The sequence below is a fragment of the Vanessa atalanta genome, chromosome 3, assembly GCF_905147765.1.
Source record: "Vanessa atalanta chromosome 3, ilVanAtal1.2, whole genome shotgun sequence".
NCBI classification, from domain to species: Eukaryota; Metazoa; Arthropoda; class Insecta; order Lepidoptera; family Nymphalidae; genus Vanessa; species Vanessa atalanta.
In genome coordinates, this window is record NC_061873.1 from 12,815,778 (window position 1) to 12,842,407 (window position 26,630).

The 26,630-nt window shown below is 33.3% G+C and overlaps 4 protein-coding genes across 4 annotated transcripts; 2 read left to right on the plus strand and 2 right to left on the minus strand.

The window, feature by feature from the left end:
* Window positions 1–1,525: 1,525 nt before the first annotated feature.
* LOC125076945 (adenylate kinase isoenzyme 1) lies at window positions 1,526–13,383 on the plus strand. Its single transcript, XM_047688692.1, has 5 exons — window positions 1,526–1,632; window positions 11,351–11,540; window positions 12,036–12,184; window positions 12,636–12,806; window positions 13,229–13,383. The coding sequence occupies exons 1-5, from the start codon at window positions 1,630–1,632 to the stop codon at window positions 13,298–13,300; spliced, it is 585 nt and encodes a 194-aa protein (XP_047544648.1). The 5' UTR covers window positions 1,526–1,629; the 3' UTR covers window positions 13,301–13,383.
* A 2,573-nt stretch (window positions 13,384–15,956) lies between these two features.
* Window positions 15,957–19,096, minus strand: LOC125077289 (BEL1-like homeodomain protein 7). The gene is made up of 5 exons (XM_047689197.1): window positions 19,081–19,096; window positions 18,244–18,509; window positions 17,689–17,925; window positions 17,093–17,289; window positions 15,957–16,293 (listed from the first exon to the last, which is right to left on the minus strand). Exons 1-5 carry the CDS (start codon window positions 19,094–19,096, stop codon window positions 16,131–16,133), a joined length of 879 nt encoding a protein of 292 aa, XP_047545153.1. The 3' UTR covers window positions 15,957–16,130.
* Window positions 19,097–19,658: 562 nt separating this feature from the next.
* Window positions 19,659–23,665, minus strand: LOC125077222 (adenylate kinase isoenzyme 1-like). The gene is made up of 5 exons (XM_047689093.1): window positions 23,553–23,665; window positions 23,146–23,367; window positions 21,177–21,335; window positions 20,415–20,555; window positions 19,659–19,897 (listed from the first exon to the last, which is right to left on the minus strand). The coding sequence occupies exons 1-5, from the start codon at window positions 23,583–23,585 to the stop codon at window positions 19,679–19,681; spliced, it is 774 nt and encodes a 257-aa protein (XP_047545049.1). The 5' UTR covers window positions 23,586–23,665; the 3' UTR covers window positions 19,659–19,678.
* Window positions 23,666–24,589: 924 nt separating this feature from the next.
* On the plus strand, window positions 24,590–26,590 carry LOC125076928 (the record flags this gene model as incomplete). The annotated part of the gene is made up of 3 exons (XM_047688666.1): window positions 24,590–24,941; window positions 25,028–25,258; window positions 26,370–26,590. Coding segments are annotated over exons 1-3 (804 nt in total), but the record flags the coding sequence as incomplete, so codon positions are not given.
* Between the last annotated feature and the right edge of the window lie 40 nt (window positions 26,591–26,630).

Sequence of the window (26,630 nt, forward strand, 5' to 3'; positions counted from 1 at the left end):
ATGCGAATGTTATATCTATAATCCTGTAATTGAGTCATAATTTCCTCTCGTGCAAAAAATCTTATAAAGCTCTTTCACATTGGAGTAAACACTAAGGTACAACTTGGGGTAATGCGATTCTACTTTGTCGTAGGGCTTTGTGCAAGCCCGTCTAAGTTGGTACCACTTACTCATTGCTAAACAGCAATACTTAGTTTTATTGTATTCCGGTTTCGATAGTAAGGAAGCCTGTATCTGGAACCACAGGCACAAAGGACACAACTTTTTAGCTGCCTGTGTTGGTGGCCGATAAAATGTGTTTAATCTGTTGTTGTATGGGATTTATTATAAAATTAATGACTCTACAGATAATGTAAAGAATAAAATCTAGTTTCTTTTACTGGACGTTGTCAGGGCTATAATATTGACCATCAAGCTAATTTAATCGTTTCTGTATAATATTTTCATATTATTTGATTGGATTAATATCTATTAAGTGCAATAAATAAACAGTGCATTTTATCTTTCATTATTGAGTGGGTCTTAGATATTTAATTTCAAGAAGAATTGATTCTTACTCAATTTTATGTGGTATTTTAAATCCTACAAAACAAGGGATATACTTTAAGGAAACACATCAATATATCGTACAAGCGATCAATCACCGCGATGCAAATTTATTTCTTACAGATAGTCTCGAAATAATTTAACTTTTAAATATATAAATCATATAAATGACACCGATCGAAACAATTGATAGTAAGCATCGTACACTTGCTACCATCTCCCATTATAGCGCCAACAATGCCGATAATCTGTACCAGGTACCATTGAATGTACGGAGAATCAATAAACTTAATCAACTTTGATCGTAAGCCTTTTAACCTTATCGTATATCTTGACATTTGGGACAAAGGGTTTTTTATTGTATTTGGGGTATTCCCTAATGTATGGACAATAAATGAGTTCTTTTTATTACACTTATTTGTATATATTTTTAGCTCTTAAAATTATTTCGAAAGGAGATATTTATAAGGTTAAATTACAAAAGTATATCACACTAGGGCTAACTAATATATATATCTATCTTCCAATTAAAAATACGAGACAAGAATTTTCGACAAATAAAATAAAATTTATATTCATATTAGGCTTAAGCAAAAATATATTAAATAACAATCAAAGATCCGTCTCTAATTACATACCAAAGTCCTTTCAGTTACATACCAAATCGCTGCCAATTGGCCTGAATAAAATATGACCTTTACGTAATTAAATTTTAAAAATATAAGGAAAATATTTCGTCATATTTTTATTAAATAATTAGTATATCCAAAATAAAGAAACAATTATAAATAATGATATATCTTCTTAAACTATATATAAGTATAATTATAAAATTATAATGATAATATCAGTTTCTTATCTATGTATATCGATATGACTACCGAATCTGTAATGTAATAGGTGTTACACTTCCCGCCATTTCGCCTGAAGCTTTCCCGCGCTGTCAGGTGGCTCTTAGGTTCTTTGGCACAGTTTCCATGGCCTTGACCGCTCAAATCAAACCGCAGTTGCCCCGCAGAGCTCGCGGTACACGGACGTAGTGATATTTTATTTTGGAACTGGGATCGCGGTATATTTTAAAAAATGGTAAGTGTTCATACAGTTTATAAGTTAAACTTATATTTAATAAATACTATAACTCGTGTCATATTGAATAAAAATAATAATTTGCTGTGTAATATATATTCTGTGTGCCTGAAACAGGGAGGGAATATATTTCAGTCGGATTGTATAACGTTACGTCACTGGTACGATAATAATAGAGTCCCCATATTATCTAAGGTTAAGCTGAAGCTTGTATTCTTTTATGAAAGTTGCCAGTTCCTTAAAATAAATACCTGCATACGTTATCGATTTTAAACAAATGCCTCGCACTTCACGTTACAAATCGTCTAGGCAGTACAAACTTATTAAAGGTTAGGAAAGTTGTTATATATTTTTGTTTTTATACCTTACTTTAAGAAAGTTTAACTTGTAGAGACGTTATAATATAGAAAAAAAAAGTATATTCGAATTATCGCAGTAGCAAATACATTTACATTTATTGCAAATATTTAAAAAGATAATTCTAGAACAAAACTATAATAAACATAAATAATATATAAAAAATAAAATAAAAAATAAAAATAAACTTTATTGACTTAAGGATTACATTACAAACAAGTTGCAAGGGCCCCTGTACTAGGTGCCAAACCGTATTACTGGGTAATACGGGTTTGCACCTAGTAAAGTATAATAATCACAAATATTATATAAGTACAGTTATGTTAAAAATTATTCTCGTTGCATTTGTAAGGACGCGATTTCTTCAACTGAAAATAACGTCCAATGTTATAACGGAAAAAGTAAATAGAAATATAATTAACTAGATTCAAACTCATATTAGATAAAAGCGTAAATTAAATAAATTGACACTCAACTTGTTTAAAAATTCTATTAAAAACAAAACATTCATAATACGCATATAAAAAGATTAAAAAAAATCTTTGATTATTCTTCATCAGATTAATGGTCATATCGTCATACATACGTCATATCACAAATGCAGTCTGATAACAATTATAATTCTCGATAAAAATCTTTTTTATTGGAAAATTGTAAACTGAAAATTTTACAAAGAACTTTGTATACGGAAAACTGAGATTAGAACCAAATATCGTGGGTTCAATTCAGGTCAACGATACTGAGTTTTAGTTTTAGTCTCTTGTGTGTGCGTGACGCGATATATATAAACATATACATATATATAGGTAACTGTGTAGGTATTTCATTAATCTTACTCCATATTCACTTATTGGTTTTCTTTAATTAAAAAAAACATCAAATAAACGTCAATTTCGATTGCATCTGGGCGTCCATAGTCGGTCACACTATTTATTAATTAATTGAAAAATGTTATTCAAAATATAATTATTAAAATTCATACTTAACACTATTACACTACATAGAAAGTATCTATATTTAAATATATATGTATATAAGCGATGTAGCCTTTACCGTTACCAAGTCATCAGGGAACTACGTGTTTACTGGGAGCACTATTAAACTTATTGTATTTAAATTTTAAATCAAGTGGACGGAGCGTAGAACTTAGTTAGTGATTGTTAAACCGGTACAATTATAAACTTGATAGAATGAATAAATTCTACTCTACACAGAGTACTGTACTCTACAGCTCTACATAGAGCTAACATCGATATGTAATAATGTTTATTTATGTAAAGTTTTTTTAGTATTTGAAAGTGCTGACTATCTTTCAATCAATGTCTTTACGTACAACAACGTATAAAAACATAATACTTACACGAACTGGTCTGCATGAAATTAAACATGCTCAACCCAAGTAAGAATCTGCGCTGTCAATGTACATATATTTTTTTTTTATTTTGAACTATTTTTTTTCATACACCTTAAAGTAAGGAAACCTTCACATTGAAGTAAGGACGTTTAAATATACTGCAATCTTTATTGAAGTTTAGTTGTGGAATTTTCAAAGGTTGAATGAAAATACCATGAATTACTGGAATCGATTCAGAAATCGAATACTTTTCATAAATCTATTAAAACATAGGTCAAGAACCTTAAAAACAACGGTCTTTCGTTTTATTCTTGGCTCAAGACGGATGAAAATGTACCGAACTTTATAAAGTCAATTTCGAGCGACTCTACGAAGTGATATTGGAAGACTGGGCACTTAGACGTCTTTAGTTTCGCTTCTATTTATCTTTTACGGCATCAGTTATTAGTTTCAAAGACGTCTAAGTTAAAAGTCTGGTTACATAAATACGTTTTAATTTATTCAATTTCTTTTAATATTGAAGTTAAGGAATACTGACTAATAAACATTAATTAACATAAGAATAATTTACATTAAGGACTTAATTTGATAAATGAAAATAATTAGCATCAAGGCATCGAATAGTGACAAGAATGCTAGCAGCATTTTTCTTTTGAATTATAGTACCTATACTCTAGGTGAAAAAATTAACCAGTCCTCCTATCATCAGTGGAATACTCAATCCAATTTTAATGAAATATTTATAGTTTTTTTTTTTTATGAGGATACGTCTTCGAGTAGTTGAGCCCAAATTATTCTGCCAAATTCGCATATTTTATACGAATTTAAAAAAGGTTTTATTGATGATCGATATGATTAGAAATAGAAAACAATATTTCATGTCGTATACAATATACTATTAACGTTATATACTTCAACAATATATAATTAAATACGAATAAAAAGCGGCTTGTAACGTCAGAAAAATCTTCATGATGTTTCTGTATTTAAAAGTCGAAAAACATTACTACATTCTTATTGCTTGATAATTTTAGCCTAACCTTAAGTCCCAACCAAATCTTCGAATAAAACGCTTATATCTATCGTTGTTTTTTTTTTTATTTTGATCGTTTATTATTCTACGTCTTGAAAATAAACGAAGCGATTGACGCAAAATGCCCTGCATATATAAGCTCGGATTTTTCCAAAATAATCCAGTGTTGAACGGCACGCGCTTGCCAGCTGGCGTTGGGCTTGCGAACTCACACGTGTGTAAATTTAACATCAATGTGTTCTTTCGATGTGTTTTAACCTTTTTGTTTGTGTATTTTTAAAGTCCATCACGATGATGACGGTGTTATGAGTTCCATCAATTTCGTTACTTTAGATTCGTATGTATTATGATTATTATTATTTTTTCGAGAATATTCTGCGTTCTAATAAATTAATGGAGTAAAGTGTTTACATTTGATATTACTTAGAATACTTACTGTATGTTTGTAATGCTTTGGAAATATTAGTAGAACAGTTATTACTAAGGTAATTAACCTTCCCTCTGAGCCCATTTTTGAGTCCCTTTTGTTAGTTCATAGGTCTAAGGTCTGACGTCTATCGTGCTCATATAGAAATACAGGCAACACCAATATTTATGTTATTATTATTATCTCGTGTAATCAACCACGTGCTATTTATTCCCTTGATCACATATAGATTTCGATAAAGCTTACAATATCGCTATACAAACCTAACTATTATTTCAATCAAGTTAGATTTGTTCAATTATAATTTTAACCATTCAGGATTTCGGGACGTTCAAAAACGTCTATACAAGTATCACAATGTAATATACATTCATTCTCATTCTTCGTTCGATCTCATGGCTTTTACCAGTAGGGCTATGCCATCAGATGCCAACCATTCACGAGTCATTCAACTGCCAAATACCAGTATTATATTACAGTGTTCTGAATGTTTATGTATCAAAGTGTTTCGAATGCACTAGTCACGATCGAGTGTGATGTTCACAAGTACGTCAACATCTCACAAAAATCTCAGTTGCATATAGACAAAGTAATCCAGATGTCTTATCAATAACCGAGTCAAATCAATAATAAAAATTAAAAGTATATTAGAGATACGTTAATTTTTGATGTAAGTAATGAGTATCTAATATATCTATCTCTATCTAAAATAAGTTATTTAATATTGATGACAAAGACAAATCATTGTATGATATACAACTGCTACGTTAAACATTAATTGAAAAAAACGTATTTAAAATACATTAGCGACCGGTCCTTATATTCACGCATTATATAACGATTTATTTTTTCCAACATCAACAAACTTCTTTTTGATTTACGACTAACGTTTATGTCATTTCTCTATGTAACATACATATACATCAAAACTTACGAAACATTTCACACTCGACAATTCTACCATCCGTAAGCTGAACGAGTCGTTTCATGGATATAGTAACAGAACTTAAGTTATTGAAATTAATCTAACGCATACTTTATTCGACATAATACATACGAATCTTTACCAAATTATCTTATGTCAATAACTATCCTTATAAAAAAAACCAAACTCTGAAATGCACACACAATCATAAAACTCAAACACGTGCTTTTAAGTAACAGTTTGTTTTAGTTAAATGAAAACCAGTACTATCGAAGAAAAAGTTATTAAATGTAAATATTTATACATACTTTTGCTTCTCGTCGCCACATGGCTGCAGATAGAGAACCATAGTTTGAAGACCAACATACATTTGAAGGTATATATATAGATCTGTTTGTTTCATCAACCTTTCAACCATTTAAATCTGCAAGTTCGTACTGGTCATTACTGCCCATATTACAGTGACCACGAACTTAGTAATGAGTGTTAGAAAAAAGACTGTCTATTAAGAGAGATTATGATTATTATGAAAGAGATTATGTCATAGCTTACGTTGAGTAAGCTATGACATAATCTCTTAGTGTCTTTTGTGAGATCGCACCTCGGCGAAGAAAAAAGTCCGAAAAGCGAACTCTTTCGTGACTTTATACGTGTTTTAAAGCAGAGTGTCTGACAATACTAATTGTATGTTATGAATTTACATTAAAAAAACAACAATGTACACAGTAACCATAGAGATTATCTTAGAAAAAGATCAAAAACTTTATTTTATCGTCTCCATAACATTACATTCGACTGAATTATTTCTACGTTTTGAATCACCACCACTTTACATTTAATTAACATCATAAAATTGTGATCGAAAGTCCTTGTAAAATTGACTTGAATATTAAAAAAAATGTAATACTTTTTTTTTTACAAGATAAAAGCCACATTACATGACAACTTACATAATAATATCTAATACAGGTTAAATTTTGAAAATTATGTAAACCCATAGAGATTTAAAATAAAACAGAATTATAAAACATATTTTCTATATCTGTCGAGCGATCTCAACGCAAAAATCTTAAGGTTATATAGAGCGTGCGGACTTCGTGATGTGGCCCATTAAAAATGTAAGGAAATATATAGTCGGCGCTGCTGAATACTATTATACTAAACACGGTGTCACGGCTAAAAATTGAGGCTAATTGCTTTTTTTGTACTATTTAACTAAAAACTGTGGCATTAAAAATTATTAACCTTACTTTAAGCTGAGTAACTTTTGTACAAATAAGTTTAATAAACGTAATAAGTAACTATTGAAACAGCGAACATATAGTATACTCTGTGGCACGACGAATATGTCGCCAATAAATGTCAAAATGTCAAAATGATTGACGTGACGAAAAATACTGAACACTGTTAATATTTATCTTTTTGTTGTCTATGACATAATAGTCGTCATGGTCATAAATTAATATCAAGAGCTTTGTATGATGTCCTTCTACATACATAAATAGCTTATTTTTTTAATTACTCAAATTATAAGTCACTAGTACTCGTTTTGGTTTAAATATACTCCTAGATAGTCCTTCAATTTCTTTGGTATTAGAAATTGGATAGTTCTTATTTGTAGCATAGGTTCTGTTTAACGATGAGTATTTATATGTCTAGATAGACTGTCAAATGACTGACTGTCGTTTGGCGAGTGTCAAGCGTAGGTCTCACGCACACAAAGACAATAAAGTTGACTCGTTTGTATTAGTTCTTTTGTAGTAAGTACTCTGTCTAGACAGAGAAATAATGTAAATTGTTCAATTTTAAAGTCAGTTTCTAATTTTAAATATTACTATTTATAAAGTCGGATACGATACGATTCACGTACTGTTTCACATTCAATAGGACGTTATCACAAACCTTCACGCACGTGCCAACAACAACTTCACATGGTATCAACTCATTCGAACTAACGATGAGCAAACGCAAGAATTCAAGTAAAAAAAGCATTATTTTTATATATAAAGCAGTCAAAATTTGCTTTTCTAAAACATGCGAATTTCAAATTAAATTCAAAATACGCAAATTATCACATTTATGGATTGGGTTCTGGACTGCGTATAAAGAAAATTATATTTAAAAAAACACGCTCCGGCAAAGGAACTGTGTACTATGAAAATCCTTTTTTGTCGACTTGTTCAAATTTCCATCATAAAACTCTCTAGGAAGTACCTACTATTTAATTTCTTTTTTTTGGTTTCTAGATGTTTTTATTTGGCATGTACATATTTGTTTAGGAATCTGATCTCTTTCGAAGGACTGTTACTAGGCTGCACACTTGCGTTACCTTTGCCTGAAAAATATTAATAAAATTAATTCGAATGGCGGCAAAACATTATTTATAAAAGAAAAATATGCAATTTTGTTTATGGATTTTTAAAATATGCCTTCGTATTTATTGAAGCCGTCTGTCAAACTCTACGAGTCCAGCAACTGCCTGTTTTTCATCCTCGACAATAATGTAGTACCCACAACAGTAACTTTAATTGAAATTATATTTTGATTTTCATTATAATTTGAATCTACGCAGGGATTCGATAATAAACAATTCTCAATATTTAATTTAATACTTAATACATCAAATTAATTCGTTATTATTTTTCGTATAAACAAATTGGATAGAGAACAACTCGTTTTTAACGAGGAAAATTAATTTATTGTGGCTTAATTTAGCTCGGATAGTATAAAAATAACAATAATAAAATTGTTTTCAGTTAGAGATTGCAGACGGCGGCTGCGGTCACTGTCAATGACTAATCACCGAAATAGACAACCTCGATGTAATCGTAGAGGCGTTACTGACAGAAATTGTTCTAAATATATACAATAGCAACGTAGTCAATGGTACAAAATATATTATTATAATACATAGCTAGCTTCTCGCCAGCGATTGCTATGAAAAATTCTCGTAATCATATTATTTTCGAGATTATTTTACCGGAACCTTAACCAAAAATTTGTATTTCAAGCTGGCTACACAGTTTTAACTTAATTTGTTTTTTTTTTATGCATCTGGTGATCCGCGGTACAGGAAAACATTATGTGAAAAGGTACATGAGTAGGAAAAGTCCGTTGCATGTGAATTCACCCTAATCGGAGCGCCGTGGTAGAAGAAAATGAAACTGGAAACTGAAAGGAGGTCTATAGCAGTTGAATATTTACAGCCAGTTCCATTACTTTTAATTATTCTTTCCAGTACTTTTTTATAATTACCGAAACTGTTTGTATACGTAATACTTGACAACCTGATTGTAAGTGGTCACCACTGCCCATAGACACTGGCATTGAAAAAACATTAATCATTGCACACATCGCCAATGAGTTACCCACCATGGAAACTAAAATTGTATGTCCCTTATAACCGTGGTCTTTATTCCGAACCAGGAAATGTGATGAGTGGATGGTTTATTCCCAGGCGGGCTTGCGCGAAGCTCTACCACCGAGTAGCAGTAGTAAAAATTATAATACAGTACGTATTATTGACGTAGTGGATACAAACTGCTAAGCCAATGAATTAGCAATTTTCACATTCACTAAATGCAAACATTTCATTGAGAGTGATAATGAGATTTATTATTATGCATTTGAATAAGATCCAAATCGTATTCGAGTGCTCGTTTATTCCATGTAAACGATTGTGAAACTAGGACTTGAATAATTTATCGACTTAACCTTTAAGTTTTCATTAGACGACCTTTTCGTCGAAGGTCAGAATATTTGGACGAAAAATTTGTACGATATTTTTATATCAAATACTTACGTAAAATAGTTGTATAACAACATTAAATAGTTAAATTTTGCAAGGGAACACTTAGCTACTTGACAAAATTGTAGCAAATGTTTTTTTTTATGTTTTATCTATAAAAACTTTAATGACCACAATAAAGTAGTTGGTATAAAAATGGACTTAAATACCACTCAACTCGACTCTGGTGTGGACTCTGGTAGACTTGATCTTACAGACAAGTTGTCCGAGCCTTATGTAAATCTTTTCTATAATTTATATTTACGTTATATGATTATGCCTGCATGTTTTTATTTCTAGGCAACATCTCAATCTTAATAAATCAGAAATACACGTACGGCGGTAGACGGTACTAAAGCTTAAGATAATGTTGAAATAAATAACACAAATAAGCGTAATATGAATCATATCATATAATGGGGATGAATGTAAGCTAAAACAAAATATTTGATAATAAATGAGAATTAAATACAATTATATATAAGAGCGAGAAATAAAACTAAAAGGTTTTAATTGTGAGGTAAGTTAAACTGTTATGTATATCATTATATTGTTAGAGTCGACGTGTATAATTATTAAATATTATATCACTTTTAGTTTATTTTTATAAATTCAATAAAATTTATAACAAAATAATTAAATTAATATTATTAGCAGAATTAATACTCTTTGAATTTTAATAGATTTATGTCAAGACTATACGTGTCAAAATAAACCAAGTTTTTCGTAGTACATACATATATATTATTTACCAACTATAACCCCCTTTATTGGATTATTTATGACAATATTTTTTATACATTTAATCGCGTATTATTGTTAATATGGAAGACAAACCCTGTTTTCCGTGTGAACAACAAGTCATAGAGAAATATCCAGCGTGTCCACTTCAATGTATGTCACCAAAATGCAAAGCGTATCAACGCACGGTATAGTACTTATTTTGTTTCGAATTTAGATCATAAAAAAATATTAAATTCGTTAGTTTATTAACATCTTCATAACGTCCTCCAGTTATAAGACTCTAGGATATTTACTTGTTCACAGCAGTAGGAAATATCAAGCATTGTTACAGAAATGTAGGTACGACGTCAAGATATTTGGCTTTACGGGAGCATTACGTAGGAAAAGACAAATAATGAAAAATTTACTACATATTTAAAATTCAGATATTTTTTATTTTGGCACGTTATCGTAAAGTTCCGCATTACTTGCTCTGCTCTGCAAGGTTTTCTGAACAGGAGACTTTTGTTGTCTAGCTATGCCAATAAAATTATTATTTTAAAATGAAACGTGGAAACGGACAAAAAAGTCATAAATATCATAATATTATATAACTCTGTGCTTATGTAGTCAAATAAGCCGGACAATTTAAAAAAAATACCATTTAAAATTTTACATGTTCGTGGGATATGCGCAAATCGATTTTAAATGTACGCAGTGCGATAAAACTTATTATAATAAAACTCGCAGCAATTTTTTTAATAAACGATCATTGTAGCACAAGTGCAGTAGTAGACGAGGGCGTTGATCTAAAAATAAATCACAGACTCCTCGCTAGGATAAAATAATAGCGCACGTATAAAAGTTGACTACATACTACACTTGATTTTTACTCCTTCGTTTCATGGTATGTATAAAGATAACTCCGGGCAATACATTTTGAAGTCGTTAATTTGCTTTTTGTAGTCTTACAAATGTTCTTATAATAATTATAATGTTGCATTTTACCGGGAATTTACCAAAACTTTGAGAATAGTAGAGGCTAAATAATTGTTATAAATTCAACATTTTTGGCTTTAAGTAATTATAAATAATGAGTTGTTTCTTTCTAGGCACCAATTGACCCGAGCAAGACACCAATCGTTTGGATTCTGGGAGGTCCTGGATCAGGCAAGGGCACGCAATGCGAGAAAATAATCGCCAAGTATGGATTTACCCACCTCTCGACAGGCGATCTCCTCCGCGCCGAAGTGAAGAGCGGTTCCGAGAGAGCGAAGTGCCTCTCTGCCATCATGGAAAGGGGTAAGGCAAGCTACCATCATAAAATTCGCAAATATAATCATATCATCTTATAATTTTACGTTTCTAGTGATCCAATACTTGTGCACTATTTTATTTACTTTATTTTTAACAAGGTCTACTGACTAGTTTATAAGGATACTGTTTCCAAAATTCCCTCGGTTCAAGTCCCGGGTAGATAAAAAGTTACAGGGTTATTCTGTCAAAAAACTGGATTAGATTGGAAGTCTGATTAAGTACAAATTCATGTACAACAAGACTTTTGTACGGCCGTACATCCCGCCCTTTGAATTATAAACAGTAATAATTATTCTTTGATTTTGGAATATCTAATCGATGGGTGTCAACCCAGACTTGCAAAGATAGCATTGATTATTTAAATTTGGGTAAAACTATTAAAATTCATACAGACACATCCGAAAACTATTTTCAGTAATATAGGTATATTCTAAAATCTTTAATAAACTACAGTGAATACATTTTTGATGATGTTTCCAGGTGAGCTGGTCCCCAATGATCTCGTTCTGGACCTGCTGAAGGAAGCAATGTTGGCGAAAACCGATGAAGCCAAAGGTTTCTTAATCGATGGCTACCCGCGCGAGAAGTCACAAGGAATCGCCTTTGAGAAGACCATCGCGCCAGTTACTGTAAGTGTTTTATAGATAGAAATATTATCTGGAAAAGCCGAGATACTGCAGTGGTTAAAAAATGTAATTCTTAACTGAAGATTGCGGGTTAAAACCCGGGCAAACATGACAGGTACAAGTTAGCGCTTGTCGTTATGCAAAAAATGCCTAGATTGGTAGCAATTAAACAAGTAACATCATTTGAAGTTAAGCGGATAAGCAAATGGGCTATCTGATGGCAAGTGGTCACCACTACCCATAAACAATGGTATCGAAAGAAATTTTAAGTATTCTATACATCAACAATGCGCCTACGACCTTGGGAACTAAAATGTTACGTCTTACGTGGCTGTAGTCAGTTATACATAAAGCCCAAGTGGCATCTCCCTAGTATTCTATATTTAGCCAGTCTTTCTATTAAAATTGGTGGATATGTCTTGGAATATTGAAGAGCGGGTACGATATCTCGCAGGTGATAATCTACTTCGAGGCGTCGTCCGAGACGCTGACGAAGCGCCTGCTGGGCCGCGCCGCCAGCTCGGGGCGCGCCGACGACAACGAGGAGACCATCAAGCTGCGCCTCAAGACCTTCCTCGACAACAACGACCAGGTCCTGGCGCAGTACCCCGACAAACTTAAAAGGGTAAGGCCGTTGCGAAATCTTTCAATTTTCAGTACAATTATAAACAGGAAGGCTTAAAAACGTAAGTTACATAAAAACTACTACGTATGTAACTGTCTTGTAGCTTGGCTCTTCATTCCCAAGAGTCCAAAAAAAAAGATTGGTCCAAAAAGCAGTGGAGAAGTGTGGTGAGCGCCACAGTCTATGTCCCACTTAGTTTGGTAACTAAGATGTTATGTCCCTCGTGACTGTAGTTACACTGGCTCACTCGTCGCTTAAACCGGAATAAAACAATACATACTAAGTATTGCACAAAGCACTGTCACCTATATAGTAGAATAAAAAATAATAAGTGGACACTAAATAAAATATTTAATTTAAAAGTTCCTTGACGCGTAATCGAATATTTATATTATATGAATTATATTTGGATGATTTTCCAGATAAACGCGGAGGACAGCGTCGACGCAATCTTCAGCCAAGTCGTGCAGATCCTGGACCCGCTGGTCAAGTGATAGCTCTTAGATAAATTGTATATAAAAAAACTAATTAATTTTACGGCCTGTTGATCAATTATACTTTTATTTGTTTATTTATTAAATAATTTAATTTTTAAATTTTCTGGTTTTATATTTTGTAGATACTATTGTATGCTCACGCAATTGATTAAAAATGCTTTCAAATTAAATCCAATCACATACCCTCCGTAGAAAATAATTTTATTAGTGTTTATAGCACGGGTAGAGGGACAGCCTGCGATGAGATTAGACGGTATTACAAGAAATATTAATCATTCCTGATGTCACCAATGTTCCACCAACCTTGGGAACTAGAATTTTATGTCCATTATACCTGTAGTCACACTGTATCACTCACCCTTCAAACTGAAACACAACAATACCAAGTTTTGCTGCTTGGCAGATGGCCCAGTGGCTAGAACACGTGCATCTTAACCGATGATTTCGGGTTCAAACCCAGGCAGGCACCACTGAAATTTCATGTGCTTAATTAATGTTTATAATTGATCTCGTGCTCGGCGGTGAAGAAAAACATCGTGAGGAAACCTGCATGTGACTAATTTCAACGAAATTCTGGCACATGTGTATTCCACCAACCCACATTGGAGCAGCGTGGTGGAATATGCTCCAAACCTTCTCCTCAAAGGGAGAGGAGGCCTTTATCCCAGCAGTGGGACATTTACGGGCTGCTAATAAATGCTTGGCAGTAGGATATATTTCAAACGGTTTTTTTATGAATATGAATCTTTCTAAAGAAACAGATTAAAACAAAATTTAATTTCAAAGTACGATTTAATCAACAAAGATCTTAGACTAAGAACTAGACTTAAATTATAGACACCTAGTCTTACTTCTAAAGAGACAACTTAAACATACTTAAATCTTCTAAATACTTAAAGAAATAAAAAATAAGCTGAAGGGAGCTGAGTTGACGATGAAATTATCGCGATACGACGCGCTGCTGTGACGAATTTTATTAATAAAAAGTGTTACGAGAAACTGCATCAATAACGTCAATTGATCAATTGATCAATAGAGAATGAAAAAGGCAGACAGACATGCATCCATAATGCTTTGATTGTTAAGGTTTTTTTTTTCGTTAAAGATCTTAATTGTTTTGTTACTGGAAAAGTCTACAAAGCCTACAACAGGGATTATCCCAATCGTAAACTGAGTTGAAGTTAAGAGGAACGTACCATTATTTCAAGATATTCAATATAAATACAATAAGTGTATTTCAGATATATTTTAGTTTGAGTAAGTGAAAAGATTAGTGCTACTTATTCTATTCATTAAAATGTATTAATTTCGTACTATTAATTAATTAAATCACTTTTCACAAACGAAAAAGAAGAAATATCCAATATTATTTATGAGCCGATTATATATTTAAACATTCCTTTTATTTTCTATATTCGGTAGTTCTACGTGATTAAAAAAAAAATACAAATTCATTTTAACTCTTAACACGTTATTTTATTCAGTGATAATTATTCGCCTTGTGAGACGGTCGGTTAAATGGAGACTTAATTCATTTTGTAACAGTCAATCTAACAACCCTCGGAGACTTTCTTATCGAATCTTTGACTGTTTTCAGAATTTAAAATGTATTGGTTAACTGACTCGACAAATAATTGTTTTTTGTTTGTGTTAAAACGTATCTAGCAAAATATATCATAGTACGCACTACTATAACCAGTACATACCTAGTAACATTATAATATTCTTATTATTATTAGCCAGTCCATTTACACTTATATTATTTAGATTTCGACGTCCACTTACTAATACTGGTGATCGCAAAACAACCCAATCATATTTCAACGAGACTTTAAAGTGAAACAGATAATAATAGTATCAACTATAAATTACATGTAAACTACAACGGTAGTATTTCTTCCTGCTCTTTTTCCCGCTGTCGGACGGCCACCGCCGTCTCCACCAACAAATACAGACACTTGAATTTATCCTCCCCCTCGTCCCGCGGCACCACCTGAAGCCCATTTTACAGTATCGATAATTTACACAAGCCACGGTAAAACAGGCCTTTGCAAATATCAACGTAAGAATCTTTAACAGTTTTCCAAAATTTCCGAATATTTGACGACCAAAAGTCAATGGGCGTAAAAATATTTACAGTAATCGATTGCAGGTTGGTTCCAGGTGATGCCGGCGTTAAAACATTTAGCTACTCATAGAATAAAACGCGAAATATTTATCAAAATATTTATTTTGAAAAAAAAAACTAAACATCATCCTTTTGGTAAATAACTAAAATTATCTTATTCGTAAACCATTTACAAATACTTAATTAGTCTTTACAACGGTTTCGACGTCTTATGCTTTAACACCGACGTCGCCTTTTAAACTGAAAGTTTAGTCCTATTTGTTTTTATAGTCCATTGTCATTTTGTCTTGACTCCAATTAAACAAAATAGTGCAGTTCTTATGATGAAAATGGCGAAGGATATAATAGAAATAATTACTGTTCTAAAAATTTTGTTTATAAAAGGCCGTAAATTAGTGTCTGATCTACTATGTCTGCAATTTACAGCCAACTTAAAGAGCATGTCCCATTTTATTTTTTTAATATTTGGGTTTCTTATTAAATGTGTGATATGTAAAAATAATTTATAAGTTTTGTATTTTAGTAAACTTTAAAGATTTGTCATTAAACAACGTTTTAGTGTAAAGAACACACGAAACATGGAGTAGCAGTCACTGCAACTTAACTTGTAAAGCAAACAAAACAAACATGAACCTGCGCCCAAATACGATATTTACACAAAGGCATAAAACCCGACATATTCATAGCATTTACAACGTTCTAAGTGTGACACCACATATCGGTGGTGGCGACCTCCAATTCGACCGCGACGGGAGGTGGTGGGCTCACCTGCCGAGCTGTCAACTGAGCCATCTGTGGTTGCCAGGAATCAATATCTCCTGTCACCACTTCCCCACCGTCAGTACCCATGGTCACTACGGATCTGTTCAAATTAATGAGTCATGTAATTTAACATTTAAAAACATAACATTTTACACAACATTAGCAGCCTGTAAATTTCCCACTGCTGTGCTAAGGCCTCCTCTCCCTTTGAGGAAAAGGTTTGGAGCATAATCCTCCACGCTACTCCAATGCGGGTTGGTGGAATACACATGTGGCACAATTTCGTTGAAATTAGACACATGCAGGTTTCCTCACGATGTTTTTGTTCACCGCCGAGCACGAGATGAATTATAAACACAAATTAAGCACATAAAAATTCAGTGGTGCTTGCCTGAGTTTGAACCCGAAATCATCGGTTAAGATGCACGCGTTCTAACCACGGAGCCATCTCGGTTCTAACATTTAAAAGAAAAATAAACAAAAATGTTTGTCTAATCAGGCTGAAAAACTGGCAACCACAACACACATATGTGTGTTGTGGTTGCCACTTTTAATTATATAATTATGAGCACAATATAAAGTATTCATTACACCTTACCTTAGAGTGTAAAGTTGCTTTACATAGTGAAACTACATTTTTACACACGCCGGCTCATAACGATTGAGTGATGTTTGCCGTCTGGCATAGAACGTTAGAATTCATCAAAACTTTATCACAATAGCAAAACCCAGAAATAACATCTCCCGTATATATGGAGATCCCATGGTAGACAGCGCGGCGTATTGACGCAATTAACGGTGCTTTGACTGTAGTCAATAAAGGTGAAGCGACCGTCACCATTCCATCAGATGAATCCTATTTGCTCGTCTGTTTTACAATAATAATTATATATACTTACCCTCTGTTGTCTGTATGTATATCGTGGTCACCGGGACCGTAACGGATGACCGACTGCCAGACCGAGGGATCGTATTTGACTTCCTCCTCACTGATTGCACTCGAGTAGCCTTCTTCCGCTTCACCGAGATCGTCCCTCTCTTGATACACTAGCAAGCCGTCCCCGTAATCGTGACCACGACTGTGATCGACTACATTCTGATGGAAAATGGGTTTCAAGTCACTTTTATGCAACAAACAAATCGGTTTATTTGAATTATTTTAGACCTTAAGCAAGTATGTTTTCTAAATTAAACTGTTGTTAGCAAAATAATTAAATTCATAAATCATATGATTTGCTTGGAAATTAAACTTTTATGTTATGTAAATAAATTTACATGTATAAGTATGATTCCAAACAGAAATAAATAAATTTAAGACATTTTAAAAAGATAGCTACAAATTCAATATCGACCTTCTATTTCATAATACAGATAAATATTTTAACTGTGCCAAGTGTGTATAGATTATGAGTTCATCAGAGATCGATGTGGTCGAGATTATATATCTGTAAATTATTATTTCTTAGTAAAACAAAATTTTCTCTTCGTTTCGTACCTGTACCTCCACTCCCTCCCATCCAGCTACAGTCACGTTGTTCGGTATCATGCCCATTCCCGACGTTGATGCTGATGCTAACCCAACCATTGGCCCAACCCCCATACCAACGCCCACGCCGAGCCCAGGCTGTTTTCGACCACGACGTGATATTGTGTACTGAAGTGGATCGTGACCTTCTCGTCGTATCATCTCCGGTAAAATCCGCCGCCGAGCGTTGATAAACCAATTGCAAACCTAACATTTTTTAGTGATGCGTTATAACGAAATATATTAATAGGCTACTCGTTGGTGTTTTAGTTAACTCTACTTAATCAATACTATTTCACTTTAAATATATTTTGGTTAACAAACCTATTGGACTGCAATAGAGAAATCGACCAATGTTTAGCGATAGGATAACTAATACTACATACCAAGATAAAGTGAGACTGAAACTCGTTCTAATATTATCAGCAAATTGAGCATCGAATAAGTAAAAAGGTAAAAAGAAGTCAAAGGAAGTTTTTTTTGTTTTCTCTAATTTGAACGTAAGCATCTTATACATGCCGTTACCTGTAAAACTGTCAGATTCGCTTCCTGACTCAACGCTAGTTTCTCAGCGTCACTCGGGTAAGCATTGTATCTGTGGTCGTAGAGCCACCTCTTGAGAATCCTCACAGAATTCTTGGGTAGGTTGCCGCGTCGCTTGCGCACGGAGCCAACGATTATAGCCTGCGGCGGAGGAAAGCGAGGCTGCATCATCGGCCGCACCTCGGGCTCCCAGTCATTGCCACTCTCGTTGTCTTCTGTTGAAGACGTTGATGGAAAACGGTCTCTCGCTATAAAGAGTTTTTATTTCTAGTATAATGTAGATAATTTCCATTTAATGTGACCGTTTACGCGACTTCTCCCACGTTTACTTAATGTGTCTGCTACACTATGTTAATTTACCGTTACGAAATTTTAATCATGAATAAAGCTACTACTTTATTTATAGTCTGTGGAAAAGTTTCAGTTAGTACATTGACTTCTTTCTAGAATACCTTATATAGAGTTACTAAGAATATAATATATGTATATTATATTAGTAATTCGTAGTAAACATTAACTTTACAGTTAGAAGCTGTTAAACACGTAAAATATGTAAACTTCTTTTTATTTCTGGAATTATGAAACAAGATAATATTTTCACATTTATTCGATAAATTATGTAAAGACATGAAAGTTCAAGAAATAAATATCAAACAAGCCTTTAAATTGTTCTTTATTATGGTAATTAGTACGAATGTATGTAACAATATCATATCATTGAAACATTTTAATGTCTTGTATGCAATTATAAATACACCTATTAAATAAATATTATAATTTATATAAAAATAACGTTATTTAATTGATTAAAATACTAACGCAATTTGATCTTCATTACTTTTATGACTGATTTACCCAGCGTGGCGATTTCTTTCAGGTCAATCGTAGAATCCGGAAATTCGACGTTGATGACCCGATTCCTGTGGCAGTTCTAAATGCACTAACCGCTTTTTTGTTTTGAAAATCGATGCGTTTTTGTGACAATTGACAACGACGTATGTCGCTTGTCACGGTGAGGCGTTTTTTGATTATTTGAAATTTGGAAAAAAAGGAATTCATTACAGCCAGTACGTAAATCCTTACGTCATAATAATCGGACAAAGGAGTTAAACAATTCAGCTGCAACCACATTATTAATGATATCTATTTTGTTTTTCTTTAACTGTGGAATTAATATTAAATATTTTACCATATTTTTATTTTTCTTTTAAATAGTAACATTATTTTAATAGTTAAATGTTACCATTAATTTTTGAGGGGTTTAAATATTTATACTTTCGTGTAATCGTATCTTTATAGTTCCATTTTTATCATTAACTGACATATAAATGACCTAAGAAAAACAAATTCTACAAAAAAGTAACATTTATTATAAGAAAATTTAAAATACATCACAATTAACATTATACTAAAAAAATCATGTTGCTTCATCTGTGATTTCAGATTGAAGAATTGGTGTATTCTCTATTGGTGAAGTGACTATGGGCGCCTTGGGTGTTGGGGACTTGGGGGCAACTGTAGGAGCTGACGCAGCACTCGGTAGTTGTGATTCTCGTTTTCTACACTTTTCGATTGTGTCCGATAATATCTCTTTTAAGGTGGAAGCCAGGATTTTCGGGTTTCCGCTGCTATCCAACTGTGAAGAATTCTTATTATAAGAACGTTACCTGAATGAAAAGAAACGCTTATGGCTGACACTTTGGAAACAACCATTCAACCAAAAAAAGTATATATTTATTACATGAATTTCGTACGAGATGCAAATTTTTTTTTTGTTTATGACATATTTATAGAAGAGGGTACAAATATCGTCACAGATTAACAACCATTTCTTAATACTATATACAATCGACGCACTTCGCGCCTTTTAACGTGGAAGAAACTATAATAAGTTTTATCGGATCAAGAAAACAAACATTACCTGGAAATGGTTAAGTTTATTTCACTTTGTAGTCAATACACAAGCTAACGAAATTATAAACAATACTGAAGTGAACTTTTAACTCTGGCAGGAATCATCAAATAAAATAAAGAAGGTCAATGAACCATTATACCTAACATTCGTAAGAAATCAGACCACATAAAAATATACTTCCATTTTCTTTGTAAGTTAAGTAAGGGACGTTTTTAAACAATTAAAAATTAATATATACCGTAACAACGTGGCCACCAAATCGCTTATGGACATTTTTTACTTTATGCGCAGCCTCCTTTACGATCTGTCTCGCTGAGTTGATCTCAGCCTCTGGCCGGCCGAGCTCTGATAGTTTGTTTTGTAACCTCGTTGCTGCCACCTGGTAAAGAAAAGTACTGTCTTAGACAATTGGTACTTACCATAATATATGAAATTTTAAAGTACATTTTATATTTTTTAACATTACTATTAAGGCACAAAATTGTATGACTGTAGTATTGATGTTCACACGAACGCACGCCCCTCCACGTTCAATTATTATCGGCGTACATTAGCAGAGTGAGCGACGCTCGTGTTGTGCGTGAAATGACTTATATAAAGAAAGCAAGAAGAAATACAAATTTGTTAATAAATGTCGATAATTTAACCTATAGGCGCGCCATTGTGAATAAACTGAACTGTAATTTTAAACGTATTATCCTATTAATATTTTCATCAAAAACGTAGGACAGTGTCATTGCTGTATTATAGCCACAGGATCAACTTAAGGGGTTTATTGAATCAAGCTAGTTCGAATTAAGTCGGTGAAATTTCCGTCTGATTTCTGTTGCAATGGGAATGCTCTTAAGTAGCCCGAATTTACATAAAATAATGATACCAGAGACGCTATTTCAATCTGGTCAGTATTTTCATGAGCAATTTCTTCAGTAATTTGAAAAATATATATATATTTATGACCACGATATTTAAGTCGCAAAGAAAAGCTGTTAAATCATAATACCTCATTGTCGACCTCCAGAGCAACGACCTTCTCAGGCCACTTTACTTGCCGATTGAATATGTTCGACATCCTGTGGTTCTTCGGGAAACCAACCAATATGAAACCTTTCGCATCTTGGTTCATTAGCATCGTTTCTTTGATTATGTCAACCGTTACTTGCTACAAAAATTAAAACATTACAAAACAGAGAGCTCGTGTTCATTATCAAATACATATAAACAAAAGGTAGAATAGTTTATTTTATATTAATTTATAACTGAATAGCGACCCGCCGCAAAAAAATGTGTTTATTTACGACATCACTTTAGACACCTCAAAAATTATCAGTATTCCTCAACAATATAATGCATATGTCATACATATAAACCTTCCTCTTGAATCAATCTATCATTACAAATTAGGATAAGAGGAGGATAAGCATACATAGGGACAGACAGCACGAAGCGACTTTGTTTTATACTATGCAGTGATAAGCAGACCAGAAATATGGACCATCTAGTAAGTGGTTACATAAAACTAAAAATTCTGGGAAGTAAGATGTTATGTTTCTTGTGTCTAGAATATTGCAGTATTGCTATACCGAGACAGTTCTGCATAGTGTTGGTGGTAATCCTACAAGTCAGTATAAACTATATATCGAACTTTATAGCTATTTTGAGTATTATATTAATGGTATTAAGGATTGTAGTAGAATTTAATAGATAAGACTAGGGTAGTGTACTGGGTAACAAGTGTATCTACTTAGAGGGAGTAACACTGTCTATCGATATATTTAATAAGAACAAATTGTAACTATAGATGTTGAAGTGATAACTTCTTATGGGAGGGTCAACTGTTTCGTAACGTAACGCGTTACGGCTCCAGTCAATTTTTGACAAATGGAACTACTGATTGCGGCAAAGTAAAATTTAAATATTAAATTGTTCAACTTAGATAAGTTCAAGTTATGACTTCTGCCGAGCGTCATATAGGTAGGCAAACTGGCCAATGGGCCACCTGATGGTGTCATGGTGGCCTAAATACTTAAAGAATTATTAATCATTTCTCATATCACCAATTCGCCATCAACCTTGGGTTATAAGATGTTATGTACCGTGTGCCTGTAGTAACACAGGTTCACTCGCCTTTCAAACCAGAACACAACTATACTAAGTATTACTGCTTGGCGGTATAATATATACCGAGTGGTTCGTACGTACCAGGTGTTGCCAGTGGTGGGCAGGTACCCAGTCGAACTTGTACAGAGCTCACCAAGTAACAACATATAAACTATAAACCTTTTATTATATGTCTGCCGTTTTTAGCGGAAATTACGTACTAATTATTTCATACTTATTGACAGTGACGTAGCATAGGTCACTAGCACCCGGTGCAGATTACAAATTTGCCGCCCTCATGTTTTTGCAATCGTTATCGAATTTGAAGTCGAAATAACAGGCGGTTTTCGACATTTTGGTAGTACGAGTAACACTTTTGACAGATTTACGCATGTAAATTGACGTTTTCGTTAATTTCTTATCGAGTTTGAACTCACTTGATTTATTTAGGTGAGAGCAAGTGAAACTTTATTTTGAAAATTAAGTATTAAGCGTGTGAGGCAAAAAATATAATTTCTTTAAAAAAAGTTAAACCTCCGCAGCACCGCCCCCGGCAAAGTGTGCCCGGTGCGGACCGCACCTTCCGCCCCCCTCATGCTACGCGACTGCCATTTGAGTGTATCTTTTTATACACTTCAAAAGTAGAGAAGGTTAAATTAAATTTTAAAACTTACGTTTTAAATGTGCCTATAATATATATTATTTATGCCTTATGATAAAATTCGATAACATGTCTCATTGAACCGTAGTATACACCGATCAATCTACTACACTACAATCACATAGCAACATTGTTTTTTAGTTTGTCCATTGTATACATATATTTTATCTGTTACTTGCTACATTAATTCAATTAAATATTCGTTTCTCACCTCAGGAATATCTTCTTGAGCCTGTAACTTGTCCGCAATTAAGCGTCCCCTGGCAGTATCCTTCTCCGCTTCCATTCTCACTAATTCCCCTGGCCTTATCATCGTATAACCAGTTATGTTCGAAATAGTTTGTGCGACAGTCTGATTACCGGCACCGGGCACCCCGTTTACGAAGATCACTGGTAAATGCCGTATCGGTGTCATATCGTATATGACATCTTCCTGCAAAACAAATATAGTTTGCTGAATGTAGTTAGGTACTCCAACATTCTCCCAAAAGAATACAAGTTTTTTAACACTGCGCTTAGTTTGGTTTCGTTTTATAAGACTTTTTTTCTTTCGAATTCGCAGTCTTTGCTTTGCAATGGTCAGAAATTAGTTGGAAAATAATAAAAAAGTAATCTCACCTCGTCTATGCGTCTGGAGTAAAAACATCCCATTTTTTTTATAAATATATACTAACTAAACTGTATATTTATGTAATAATTATTTTCACAAAGTTTCGGGAATAAAGTGACATTTCCAAATAATTGACAAATGTTTGAAAATTACCGTCTAGATTATTGACGGTTTTCGAAATTATTTTCTAACTAGATTTGGTTCCAGTCAATGTTTACTGATTTTTAAAAAAGGTAGTATTTAATTAATCTGAACAATTTTACGTCAAGCACCTACTACAATAGATTTTCATTAATTTATCTATTTTTTCATAATATAATAAGTATAAGTCTTCATTTATTTACTTACGTTTAAGTTTTCTATACTAATATTCTGAAGAGGAAAATCTTGTTTGTTTTTTGTAACCTCCGGAAGTAATGATCCAAATCTTGATTATCAAATTCTTGATTATAAATTATATTGATATCATATCATTTTCTTTATTAAAAAACTGCACCCGTGTTAAACCGGGGCGGGACGCTAGTAGGGTATATAATAACAGAGATATTTTAACGTTTTTCTAATTATTTAAAAAAAAATCTACATCAATGAACTTCAATAGTTATTATTACAACATAATTCTTTTATATCTGATAATAACGTAGTCGACAGCTAAATAGGCTACATTCGGAAAATAATAACCAATCATCGTTAACTGTAACAATAACAACTACGACATTGTTAGGATTGCCTACACGGTGACATCTGACAGTCCGTTTCCATGATTGCATTAACTCGGAAATAATACGATCATATTATTTCGACTTCTAATGAACGTTACTGGGTAGCTATTTTATCGAGGAATTCTCAGTAGTTGGCAGTACTAAGCACTCATTCCTCGGAAATCTAATAAAAATGTTTTTTGTCTGATCTCTCTCCGATCAAATCGGATTGCTGTTCCATCGGACTATTAGAATATTAAAATAACTATTAGAGTAACAAGCATATTTTTGCACATCCGTGTATTATAAGATCACCTTTGCAGGGTTCGCTGCGTTGTAAAGTAATGTACTATACCGTCCTAATCATTACATCCTTTTTTATCAAAGTATTTGCAATCAGGGAATGTTCCAAGGAATCACCGGCTGCTGTCCCAAAATATCATTTGATCGAGAAATGTCATCGGTCCAAGCTTGGTATTGCGGCCAAGGCAAACTTCACTTCACTCACGAGTTGTAAACGACTCGGCATTGAGAAGAGAGCCCTAGCTATTAACTTTAGCCCTCAAGAATACTTTGAAAGTGGTGAACTTTTGGAATATTCCTGTGAAGTACTGAAATGTGCTGAGGCGGCTGGCGGTTTATCATTGAGCAATGACACAAGATATGACTATTATAGCATTTATGCGAAACCATTACGTAAGTATGATACTGACAGTCGAGATATAGTGTATTTTATATAAGTTAAGTAGGTATATGATTGAAAAAAAATTTATACTCTTTAGCCAATGCGATGTCAACCTGTGTGCCAGCAACAGGAATGTTCCAGCTTTTGCCAAAAAAGTTTAACTACACCCAAGCGCAGGCGCAGTGTCAGAATATAAGTGCGGTGCTCGCTGACGTGACCAGCGAACAGAGAACTGAGGTGCTTGCACAAGTGCTTGCTACTGCAAGTGTCGATTCTGCTTATGTTGGAATGGAAAGGGACACGGATGGTAGATTTTACAAAATTAATGGTAAGAAAAAAATATAAATGAAAAACAGACAGACGGATAAAAATTTTAAAAAATATAATTTTTTGTATATGTACCGTGTATACATTTAGTAAAAAAGCGGTTTAATACATACGGTTATATTACAAACAGACACTCCCATTTTATTATATGTATATTTTATGTATATATAAAATAGTATAATATGATAACATCTCTTTGATCTAGTGGCTATATATAAAGCCGCAGATCCCAGGCTTCTGGGTTCAAACCTCAGGTTGGGCCGATTAAATGTTTTTCTTAAATGGGTTTTTCTACCAATAAAATCTCAAGTTGTTGAGTCTTCTAAAGTTGGTAGCGTGTATACTTCCGTTCGAAAATCATGTAAAGCCGTTGGTCTAGCGCCTGAACTCTTTCCGATAGTGTTCTATTTGCCGTCCCATTGGATTATGAGAGTGAACCTGTGTTGGTGCACACACTTGTGCACTATAACACGTCCTACTTGTCTCTCTCCCGATTGGCCGACGTAGCCGAAGTCGGTCACGATAACATTATCCATAATAACGCTTGCATAGTTTCTGACAACGATCAGCAGAACGTCATTCTCAATATTAATATCAAGGGCTAAAAATGTTGGAAAAAAAACTATTATTACATATCGAATTAATATCGCTGCATGTCTGGTTTTATTACTTTAACCTTGTGAATTGCCGAATCAAAAGTGATTGTAATTGCCTACTTGAATAAAATAGATATCAAAATAAATATTGATTTTTGACGTTATACTTGTTTTGGCGGGTATAAAAAAGATGACAGTGATTTTTTTATGATGCAGCCGAATCGGGTGACATATTGAAGTTTCCCGCTATACCGCCAAACAAGTGTCAAGTCGGTCGATATAGACCACTTCACGGGCTATCTTATTTTACAATGTTTATTTTTTATGTCAATCTTAGGTGTTTCTGTTCTATTAGTGTGCTTAAAAATAAAAAATAATCTGACAGCGACATGGATATTTTTGATGATGGTGACCTCGCAAAAATTAACTTTCCCAAATAAAGTTTTGGTCTTGCCCTGCTATTGATCTTACTTTATTTATAAATAAATATATAAAAATGTATTCATTTCAATACAGGTGATGCTTTAGAATGTATTACATATCGCGCCTGGGCCCCTGGTCATCCTAAGAGAAAATCAAACATTACTTGTGTTCTGCTGACGCGGAATCGCATGTGGAAAACTACAGCGTGCCAAGACAAACACCCGGCTCTTTGTGAATTAATACCCGATGGACCGTACAAAAGAGGATCAATATTTGCTTCAAGAATACAAAATAGTATGTCACAAATATTTTATATAAAAACGACTGACTTTGTATACAAATATCGATGTTTAT